The 11872-nt window shown below is 43.4% G+C and overlaps 1 protein-coding gene across 1 annotated transcript; it reads right to left on the reverse strand.

The window, feature by feature from the left end:
• Positions 1 to 4235: 4235 nt before the first annotated feature.
• On the reverse strand, positions 4236 to 8182 carry LOC133906334 (GTPase LSG1-2-like). Its single transcript, XM_062348206.1, has 7 exons — positions 7742 to 8182; positions 7520 to 7609; positions 7344 to 7430; positions 6799 to 6892; positions 6410 to 6466; positions 5711 to 5790; positions 4236 to 5627 (listed from the first exon to the last, which is right to left on the reverse strand). Exons 1-7 carry the CDS (start codon positions 7987 to 7989, stop codon positions 4622 to 4624), a joined length of 1662 nt encoding a protein of 553 aa, XP_062204190.1. The 5' UTR covers positions 7990 to 8182; the 3' UTR covers positions 4236 to 4621.
• Positions 8183 to 11872: the final 3690 nt, after the last annotated feature.

Raw genomic sequence — 11872 nt, forward strand, 5'->3', positions numbered from 1 at the left:
GAGTGCCTCACGAATCATGGTCTACTCTAGAGCTGGCAATGGGTCGAGTCGGGTCGGATCTGGGTGGAGCAAAACCATGCCCAACCCGAAACCCACTAGCATCATTATAACATGAACCCGACATAGGAAGCAGGCAAAAACCAGCACCCGAACATGCACCCGACGGGCACGGGTCGGGTTTTGGTTGCCCATCGGGCACTTAGATCTAGATCTTGGGAAGTCGGTGGAGATGGGAACATGGGACGACGCGGCATCGACAACGGTGGCACGAGGCTAGGCAACGCCAGCGCGGGGTGGAGATCGAGGTGAGGGGCGACGGCGGTGGTGTGGGGCGGGGCGACACCGGCACGGGGAGGCCGTGGAGATGGGATCGGGCGAGGAGGCAAGGGTGCGGCGCCCGGGGTGGGGCGGCGGGGCGAGGAGGCTGGGAGGGGAGGCGAACAAGAGGTCGAGGAGGGACGGTGGCCAGGCGGGGAGGCCATAGAGGTGGGCCCAAGCGGGGAGGCTGAAGTGCAGAGGCTGGGCGCCCAGGGCAAGGAGCTGGGGTGGGGACGCGGACAGGAGGGCACGGCGGCCGAGTGGGAAAGCTAACGGTGAGGGGTGACGGCCGGACAGGAAAGCCTAAGGTCGGGAGGGGAGGCCTGAGGTCGGGCCATCGGGGTGGGGAGCAGGGGAGGCGGAGGGGAGGGTGAGGAGGCCGGGTAGTTTGATGGGCTCGTTTGATATTGGGCTAAGGGGGTGGGGGAGTCGGGCTAGGTTTCGGGCTATTCGTGGGCACCCGTGGGTGAAATGCAAAACCCGAGCCTGACCTGACCCTAATCGGGTACCTGACCAGACAAATCCGTGAGCGAAAAATGAAGCCCAAACCCAAACCCATCGGTTGTAGAACCTGTGGGTACCCAGACCTACAGGTCCAATTGCTAGCCCTAGTCCACTCTCGTTTCCCAGGAAGTGAATGTGTGAACGCGACGACTGGGCAAGCTGCGATAGCCTACTGCTTGTACGTGTTAACGACCTATATCTACACCAATGAAGAGCCTCACCAACGACATGGGGTAGGCTCGTGTAACTGCACAGGTTCTGCGAGGGCACCATGGTGCACTGCGACGTGAAGCGACGGTGCTCCGCTTAGAATTAGAATTAGAAAAGGTTGTCTCTGGTGCTCAATTCCGAAAATCCGAGCCCATGTATGCTTAAATAAAAAAAATGGGTGTGACATGTTCTCATGCCCTGAATGCTATTTTTCTTCTTCTTCTTGTTGTTGTTTTGCCGAATCGATTTTCGAGAATTTATACCGGAAGAATGTCAACGCATGTCATTTTCCCCATCCATCACAATGCACCAGTTTAATTTCTCACGAGTGCAATTATATAAGAAATATTATCTCAAGAGCATGCCTGCAACAAATTAGATTCTATCCACTAATGCTAAATAAATTGAAAACCTGCCGAAGATCTATTGATTATAGCGTGCAAAGCCTCGAACAAAATCGATGCGACCTAAGGGAGTAAGGGCAACTTGAGTTCTGCACATTTGCAGTTGAGGTACTCCGAAATAAGACTTGCTACTTGCTAGTGAGTAAGCATATGGAGTTGTGAAGATGTCGAATAGTGCGAAGGTTACATGCATTCTTCACATTGATAATTAGGGAAGTCACATTTTTTGCAACCAATACTGTAGACATGGCATTATCCCTTTATCCTGGGGAAGTAATGGCTCGATTAGTTTGCATTTATGTTGTTAATTTACGAATGGGTGCATTGCGATAAAAAATTATAACTTTCTTATAAAGTTGAGACCTATGAAGTTAGTATGAGGCGTAGCCATGTAGGAGGCTATGCGGAGGGTGTTTGATGCTGCCACGCTCAACATGATCATTAAAGTAGAGGCCACCGTAGCGACTTCTGCCGGGACGGGGTCACGACTGCAATTGAGGTGATGCGGGGAGGCGGTGGTAGGGAAGAGGTTGAGGATGGCAATGAGGAGGAGGAGCATGACGATGACGTGGTAGTGGTGGTGGAGTTGAGTGGGAGAAGCATGATGGTTGTGGGCTCGCTACTATTGCGTCCTCATGGCAATGCGTTTGGGGTGGTGCAATGCGTTATTCAAATCCCTTTTTCTTTTGGGAATCAAGGTCGAGAAGGAAAGAAAAGCATAGGAGAATTGCATTCCGACTTGTTTCGCAAGAAGCACAGTAAGCCTCGACCTTGCCTAGTGACCGTGCTGCTGGTCGGGAAGTTTGGGTCTCGCATGTTGGGCCGAAGTATAAGCCCCACAATGCCTATAGTTCAAGCAGTTGGTTATAATATGCTTCTTTTTAGATAAAGGAAGTAAAATTTTTAGCCTTCATATCAACAAGACGTCAAGGATATAAAGCCATTTTATAAATTAGCAACCGCACATGTGTTACACACATACAAAATCAATAATATTGTGACAGAGACAAAGAATTTTCACGGGAAAAATAATTAAGAAGCAAAAGGCTGAGGATGCATCCCTATAGCTTCTTAATATAAAATAGCGAAAACATACCCATCTTATCTTGCAAGGTAAAAATAAAAACTAAAGAAGGTAATTATTATACAACAATTTAAGGAGGAAACAGTAGAACCATCTGCTTTCACCAAACATTATTTTGTGCGACAGTGGTGTCTTCCACGTTAGGCGTGCTTGTCGCCTCAATGGAGCATATTTCCCAAACAGTTCAATATTGTTTGCCTAATACATGAAAGTAAATGCTACATATACCTTCCAAGAGCGCATCACACACTTGTTCCTTTGAAAAAACTAATGCCCACTTCCATCTAACGCCATGAAACCTCGGAGTACCAAACAAACACACATCAATTGGGGCCAGTACTGCCATTGAGTTGTTAAGGTATAGCTGGATCATCTCATTGCTCATGCTATGAAACACAGAGCTGTCTCAAAAAAGAAATCCAGTCCACAATTAGGAAAGGAGTATAATGAGAAGAACATAGAAAAAAAATCAAATGATACTAGCACCAACAGTCAAGCAAGAAAATAATCAACAATGCCCCTTCAGCTATGCTTAGTAGGAAACCAAACAAGGTTAGTAAATGCGTGTTGTCAAATTTGCTATAATAATCAAACAAGACATCATTATAGTATTCTAAGACATGAATGAACCAAGACACGAGACACTGCATAGTTACTCTAACATGTATCATTTACCATGATCTCTGTAGTTTATCACGAGAACAAAAATGACAATTTTCATCATCTTTGACTTTTTTTTTATTTCATCCACCAGAAATTAGCAATCATATTTTATTTATCCATCAGAGAGCAACTACAACCTAGCCATAGAAAGTCCCATGTTCAATCAATTAAAAAATCGTACAATTACAGTGGCTCAAAGAATCATTTTATGGATTACACATCTCTAGCTGAATTAAAATCTTCTCCTTCAATAAATAAGGAACCTAAAAAATTGTATTTACCTCAACTATCCATTGCCCTCTCCAATCTTATGGTGCTCCCATTAATATACAAATGTCCATCAGCATATTGAAAGCAATTCTTCTAAGATGGCATATTCTTTGCCCACATATTTAATCACTCAAAGAAAACGTGAAGTAAAGGATTATGTTTTTGCCCATATATTATTTGCCACGGCATCTATCAACCCGTACAAAAGGTGTATTTGCTTTATATTTATCTCAATACTAAATGCTCAGTGAACATCTTAGTACTAGTAATATTGTTGACGAAGAAATATTCAGGAAAAAAGTACTAGTAATATTGTTGACGAGGAATGTTGGGGTGGTCATTATTTGAAATACCGACCACCGCATGTCCAATCCCTGTGGCCATCCATGTGCCGCCAGTCTTGGCATTCACCTGCTTTGCTAGGTGTGGATGTAGCTCACCCTGCGCTCATCGGGAACGCGGAGACTATCACCACATGTATCACAAGTTACAACTTCTAATGCTTCGTTTCTTAGATGATATCTAAAAAAAAAGAGAATAAAAGATTAACGTTAAGAAATAAGCTTCTAACTCATACATATATCTTGTTACTTTCTTAAGGTGTCCTAAAATAATTTATCTTACAATCATCTAGGATTACTTTAAAAAATTAGTTTCTTCTATAAAAAACAAACTCCTCTCTCATCTTTAAATTACTTATCATATCACCGTTTTCTTATATAGACATCTAATTAATATCTAAGAAACTAGCATTAGGAGTGACTAAGAGAACAGAAGTCTGATAAAAAGCACTAACAGGGATATTTTTCTATAAGGATTTACACAGCGTCATTCAAAATCGCAAAATTCCTTTAGCCGCTCATTCACCAGATCAGCTTCGGCGATTCGCAGGGAGTCAAGTGTAAAAAAACCTTACGTAGCGCAACAGGTGAAAATGGATTTCTTCACTTTGCATGCGAAGGCTATCTTCCTCGGGGTAATACGAGACTTCATGCCCGTGTTTGCATACAAAGATGCACAGGAAGTATGTTGCTAGCGATTAGAGCCTCCCGCTTGCACTGACAGTGGACAAGTTAACAGCGGGTTTCTGGAACACCCTTACAACTGTTGTTCCATCACCACCATCATTGCCGACCCTCCAGGACCGATCCTTCTTCTGCTGGGGTTTCTAGTGGTGCTTGCGGGATGCCTCTTTCTTCTTCTTTCCAGCAGCTTTCAATCCTTCATTGGCCAAATCGAAAGATTCAAGGTCATCCAGGACATCTCTGATGTCTGGTTCTGCTGCATCAACTGTATCATCTTCTCCATCAAAATCATCAGCATCCAATTCATTAGCTGCTGAAGCATTTGGGCCTTCTGATCCGGTGATTTCTCCACGTTCTATTTCAGCGTCTGTTACACCAGGAGGGAGTTCAAAGTGTGGGATTTTACCATCAATATAATCCTTCAGTATCTGTCGAGCAGCCCTGGTTTCACCAGGCAGCCCACCATGGCTGACATGCCCCCGAGATGCACAGTAGGCCCGCAGCAGCTCAGCAGCAGTTGGTGGCCGAGATTGCGATTCATATGGCTTAGGCTTTGGCAAGGTAATTTTGTAAATCTGCTCAAGGATATTTCTTGGGACATGATCTGCAACCACTTGAATAGCTTCCCGGTGCTTTGTCATCCTGTCAATCGGCAAGACACCACATGCCACCATCTCATGTCTTGAGCTTGAGAAGGAAGGGAAGACCAGACCAGGACAATCACAGAGAGTGAGCTCTTCAGAGATTATCAGTGTCTGGAAATGTTTTGTCTTGCCGGGTGTGTGAGTAACGCCAGTCCTCTTCTCACCAACCAAAGCATTTATTGTGGAACTCTTCCCAACATTAGGATAACCAACAAATCCAATAACTACATGCTTAGCCACCGTCAAAACAGAATCAGAAGAACTGATGTCGTGATCCTCTTCAGTGGTTGAGGTCCTCCTTTGTGCTACAATAGATTCTGCTTCAGCTTGCAGCCTCATCAGGAGTTCATCCCTTCCATATATCTTGGTATCCAAATCAAGTGATGCAGATTCTTCTTCAGAGTATCCACTTAACTTTTTGCCTTCTAATGTGGCAGTAGCAGCCTTAGCTGACCAGAAAACATAGAGTATATCATGCGCCTTAAAATAGTCAGCCCATCTCTTCCTGCATTTAACAAATTTACAACGTTGTCACAACTAAAACAATAAAGGTAGCATACAAGCAAGTCACATGAACAAAGGGAAGACCTGATATCTAACGGCAACAGATCAGCCTTGTTTACAAGGAGCATTGTTCTCTTGTGCTCATCAATTTCCTTTGCGTATAACTAGTACAGAGAAAGCCATGTTACAAGACAAAAATAAGGCAGCTCAATTGCTAACAAAGTACATAAGGTGCAGCACTTTAAATCGGTGTGAACACAACCTCTCCCAAGAAGGCACAATAATGGTTCCAGAAATAACATAATTTACATTCCAGCAAATAAGTGTCATGGCAAGTTTGTCCTAACGTAAAACAAAGAAAAGCAAGATCAAGGCATGCTTGCTTTTACAGAAATGTAATTTCACAGGAAACATGGTTTTCATTTGAAAGCTGCAAGCAAATTGAAGTTCAAAGAGAAGATGTCCGGGAAGGCATAGTTTCACTTCATAAGCCTTAAAATACACAAAGAAGCCTGGCTTGCTTCCGCAAGAAAATACAGGGATAGCATATGTTCCAGTTGTATAGCTTTTGCGAAAACATGGATAAGAAAGCTACTGATGGCATAATCTCTGAAGCACTCATGAATAGGGCTTCTGAAGCAATTCTACTGATACTGTGCAATTGTGCACAATGTGTAACATTAAACAAACCTAAGCAGGGATAAGCCACCATCATTTTGGTTGGTTTCCAAGTTATTACATTCGAGTTAAAAGCTTTACACCAAAAACCATGATGAGCAGTACCTCAAGATCTAGGCAGCGGTAGAATAACGGATCTCGTGCATCAACTACCATAACCACCTTCATGGGAAAAAAAAAGAAAACAACAGTTAGTACTTTTGCATAAAAAACAGTATCAAGAAACGTTGCTCTTTAATCGAAATAGCATGAATATATTGAGCACAACAGAGTAACATATTTCAAGAAATAATATCTAATAATACGACAGCGCAAAATTCAGTGCCAATATATAGACTGAAATTTGCAAGTGCCACCTTCAATCAGCATATGTTACTTTCCTAAAGTAGTTTAATAAATCATTCATCATGAGCACCCAGATAAAGAGGTTTGTAGAAGCAATCAGCCACAAGCCATAGCGATGACACTGACAATAAAGGTGGAGCATAACTCACCAAATCACTGCGTTCAAGCACTCTCCAGAGCTGTCTCCAGATGTCAATGTTCTTCTCAAAGGGTGTCAGAACAAGCTTGTCGTTCTCTTCCAATCTGCAGAGAGGATTGCTCTTATCACAGACTTACATAATGCATTTAACTAGAAAAAAAATGCTTCAAGACGCATTAAGAACTTCATGTGAAATTTTACAGCCAACACAAGCTGTTCTGCCTAAGCATGTAAGTCACATCTTTCGATTATCCAAAAGGTAATGTGAAATTTTACAGCCAACACAAGCTGTTCTGCGTAAGCATGTAAGTCACATCTTTCGATTATCCAAAAGGTAAATCTGTGACAGAAACGGTCCAAAAATCACCTAGTAACTTACACGATAAAACCATGTAAAGGCGCATCTTAAAGCTCATAGGCTCGCTTATCTTAAAAAATTGCCAATATGCAGGAATCAGTAGTCATTTCTCAGTCCTGAAACATGTATTACAGGAAAATTCTCATTCCATTAAAAATTTGTAAGCTAAACAGAGTACAGTAGAACCCAGAACCAACCTCGCAAGATTCCTGCGCCATACCAGGAACGCCCGCCTCTCGTTCGCATCAAGCTCCTCTACGGTCATCTGAGTATTCCATGGTGGACTGCAACACACCCCTCACAATCAGAGAAGGAACAATCCCAAAACCGCACACATATAATAACATCAGCATCAATGATAAAAAATTCTCACCGCCTCGGTACCCTGAGGCTGCTGGCGTGCAGGGCCTCCTGCTCCTTCCGAAGCCGCCGCCTCTCCTCGTCCGTCTCCCCCGTCGCATCCCTGCGGCCAACCAATCCACCCACGCACCAATCCGTTAGAATCTCCAGCGAACAAGCACGCAAACTTCTCATCACCAACAGAATGGAAAATGGGATTTAATTTTCCACTGAAGGGGAGGTGGCGGTCGCTCACAGGTCGATTATGAGGTCGGATGAGGAGGCGACGGACGCGGCCTCGGCGAGGTCGTCCGCCTCCGCGGCCCGCTGGAGCACGGCGTCGATGTCGCTGACGTCGATGACGGACTCGAGCGGCATCGCGCGGCGGCGGGCGAAGGCGAGCGCCTCGCCCCGCTCCTTGGCGGCCGCCGCCTCCTTGTTTCGCTGCCGGATCAGCGCGCGGCCCAGCCCCTCCCCCTTCTCCTTCTTCCCGCCGCCCGTCATCACCGGCACGGGGTCGAGGACGCGGGGCGCTGGCTAGGGTTTTTTGTGGCGCCGGGACGAGGGACGGAGGAAGGAGACGACGCGCGGCGAGAGGCTGGGCACTGCAGGGAAGGTGTTCGAGACTTGGAGTTCGTTTTCGCCTGCCTCTGACGCGTGGGCCCTGACTGTCAGGCTGCGTATGCTGTGACGCGGCCCACCAGCTTCTTCCCATTCTCTCCGTGCTTTAGCGTTCGGCTAAAGAGAGGCAATGATTCTATTTATACACTTAAGGATAGAATATAGTTTTTTTTGAAAGTGAGATGAGATAAAATAATTTTATTTATATATTTGAGATATGATGATTTTATTTATATATGATACTTATTTGATAGATAGGATAGAACGAATTCATTTTAATATCTCGAATTTATTATCAGTATCATATTCGACGTGGGATAACTGTATTCTATTTTTTAAAAATATTTTCATCTCGAATTTTTAAAAAATAATACCTCATTCTAAACCATTCTATCTCACTACTCTCAGTTTAAATAGCTACAAAACATATTGAATCTGTTCCATCTCATCCCATTCTACAAACCAAACACTACCTTACATGACGCGTCCAATGACCATGGTCACCTCCTCCTCCTCTTCTTTTACGTTTTCTTCTCTGCCTTCTTTTCATCCATGGCAATCTAGCTCGGTGAAACCATCACTTCTACTTTCTTTTGCGATTTCTTCTCTGCCTTCTTTTCGTTCATGGCAATCTAGCTCGCTACGACCATCATCTCTTCTCCTTCTTTTGCGATTTCTTCTCTCCTTTTCATCCATGCCAATCTAGCTCACTGAAACCATCATTTCTTCTTGGATCTAGCTCCCTGAAACTATCGTATCTGGATGGATATTAACACTTAACAGAGCCCATGAACATGAAAAATATGATGGTTATGAATTATTTTTTCTAGAAATTTTGGCCTTTGAGATGTACCTCCAACCTACCATGGTATTCTCCAACTCCACAACCATTGAGATACTGCGGGAATAAATCTGTTTACCCTTCCAGATATCACTACGCTACTCAGCCACAATCCATTTACAAATCACCTCTTAGTTGCCGCTATAACAACTGTTTGTACTACATCGCAGCAAATCCCTATAACATTCTAGACTCCTGCATTCCAAATAAACACTCACTTCAAAAATACAACGATTAATCTGCTGCACCTACAATTTCTTGCACGCAAAACTGTCGCACATACAGCAAGTCAGCACCCAGAGCAAACTAACAAAATCCAAGTTTAAATACCACAAATAAACCAAGTCCTTACAACCATTTAAGTTTAACCGTTTAAGCATACTCCAGTACAGCACATCCCACGGGGCTCGTCTGACTTAATATTAGAGGGTAGTTGTCGCTGACATGTAGGACCGTCAGAGGAACTGGTTCTCAGCACATCAGAGTCTGAAGTCTGAACACAAGAGAAAGAGAACAGGTAGCCAACGACCAGAGAACTAAGCAAGCATACAAGGCTGCAGAACGATGGCAGGGACAGGCCCTAAGCCCGATCTGCCACTGGTTACCACCCTGCTATCTTCAGGGTTACTTTCTCCACGTCATAGTGGCCATCGTCCGTGGCCTCATCGTATCCGGCGTTGTTCATTACAGTCAGGAGGGTGGCAAATTCAGGAGCCTCCAGGCGAGCCACGTTCTCAAACTGCTCCGCGACTTCGGCATCGTACCTGTCGCCCATCATGATCCTGAGGAGCGCAGTGCAATCAGGCGACTCCAGGTTCAGGATGCTGTCGTAGGCGACCTCACCAACGTGTTCCTTGTCCTCATTGCTTGAGGCATAGTGCCAATCAAAGTCTACTGCAGGGATGCTGCCTCCACTGGTCCCTTCCTGGTTGCCCTTGGTGGCGGCGAAGCGCCCTTTAGAACCTCTTGGGAGGCGCAGGCGCTTCTGAATCATCAGACGGTAGTTACAGAAATGATAGTAGGAAAGCAGAAGAAAACTGATAGTCCCCTATGGGCAAATAAGGACCCTGTTCAGAATTAAGAGGGGCACACCTTAATTTTGAGCATGGCTTTCTCCCTCCTTGCCTCGATACGAGCATGGCGTTCACGCAGTCGAAGGATAGCATCGTACTGCTTTTCACTCACAAAAGTTAGCGCACCACCTGGTATGATAGGTGGAATCTGCTTCTGGCTAACAGCCTACATTTCAGAAAACAGAAATCAACAAATATCGAAGGGTTATTAGCCAGCAAAAACATTACATGGACAGATAAATCTCAAACTAATATTCCTACTTTATACTCATGATACCATTTTCTTTACAGTACTCCAGGCAGGATATTACTGGAGGTCCATACCCTTAGCTTATAAGGTTATTGGCAAGTCACACGGTTCTAAAAGAAAGCGGAAACACAAATAAAGAGTAAAATCATCAGTGAGCCTAATTGTTTGATTTTCGAAAACAGTTAATGCCAAAAGAAGTTTACATTTTTTTTTAGGGAAAGAAGTTTACAAGTTTGAAATAGGATATTCACGTGAGTGCTAAATTAAGCTTGCATATATATCTTGCTTCCACAACAGTGCTGCATACACCTAATACCAAAATAATTAAAAAATTCAAGTGAACTTACGTTCATGCATCTTACATGTTAGTATTGCATACAGTTAAAAATCAAACTAAACAAAACTTAGGGTCTATTTGGTATAGCTTCTTTTAATCTAAATTTTCTAAGTGATTTTATAGGGATAAGGATGGTAACAAGTACAAAACCCATGGGTAAGGGCTACATAAACCTATACCTGTGAGGTAATTCTTAAACCCGCACCCATTACCTACCATAGGTAATAAATGAAACCCATAACTGTTGTCTACGGGCACGCCCATATACCTGCCAGCGACATAAAGGTTGTTGCGAGCTCGTACATCTCTGGCGGTCACCCCTTTTCAGATATTGCGTCTTCGGCAATACTCATGTTTAGCGAATATAGAAGCATCTATTCAAAGGTGTATTGGTTATAAATTGTGCTTAAAAAATTAGAGTAGCAAGAAATAAGACGAGAATAAAACAACATAGAAATATTTCACTCTGACAACTGGTCTGTGAACTTTGCCAAATAGACTCTTGACCTCTAAAGATGATTGCTTTAGAACTAACTTGAATTAAACTTTCACTAAAAGGAGCTTAATAGTGCTTATCCAAATTAGGATAATTGCTATTTAAATCAAGAAAAATGGACATTCAGAAAGGAATTCTGAGTTGAAAAAGGGCTAATTCTCAAATATGCTATGCCTGTAATCCAAATTAGTTGACTTTGTCCTTTTCAAGTAAACAAAGTTGACAGAATAGCTTACCATCGGTTGACCATCACCCAGATCAGAAGAACCATTATGTTCTGCAGACATATGTGGAATGGCAGGGACAGAGTACTCAGACCCCTGTGCTGTGTTCTCTGAATCTAAATGCCAGAAACCAGCAATTGTTACATTTCAATATCCATAAACTTCATCAGGGGTCCTTATAGAAAAACAGGTGAACTAAGGCATAAATGAAATAATCATGTAGCAAGAGACCAGAAGTTCATCCATGTATAACAAAACACCCAATAACAACCACAAAAAACAAGAATTTCCAATCTCATCAAGTTATTAAGATGAATCGCTTTTTGATGTTCTCTGTAGAGAACTAGGGATTTTTCCCACCAAACCCCTAACTAAGTTTTCTACAGAACCAATTAAGACTTACAGCAACTCATGATGACCGAGTAGTATCGTCTTGTAAATGCACCTTGATTTCTTATAGTCGGTCAAATCTATACATGATTCACAATAAGGACATTTGGGTGAAGCTCCACTCCTCTTTTTTTGCCTTTTTTGTTTGTTGCGAA

The sequence above is a fragment of the Phragmites australis genome, chromosome 23 (genome assembly GCF_958298935.1).
Source record: "Phragmites australis chromosome 23, lpPhrAust1.1, whole genome shotgun sequence".
In the NCBI taxonomy this organism is placed as follows: Eukaryota; Viridiplantae; Streptophyta; class Magnoliopsida; order Poales; family Poaceae; genus Phragmites; species Phragmites australis.

Excerpts from the sequence above, each read along its gene's own strand:
- LOC133906334 (XM_062348206.1), bottom strand. The coding sequence starts at position 7,989 with ATGACGGGCGGCGGGAAGAAGGAGAAGGGGGAGGGGCTGGGCCGCGCG. Across the intron at positions 6,893-7,343 it reads TGGCGCAGGAATCTTGCGAG|ATTGGAAGAGAACGACAAGC; the intron begins GTTGGTTCTGGG and ends TCCTCTCTGCAG. Across the intron at positions 5,628-5,710 it reads CTGTTGCCGTTAGATATCAG|GAAGAGATGGGCTGACTATT; the intron begins GTCTTCCCTTTG and ends TGTTAAATGCAG.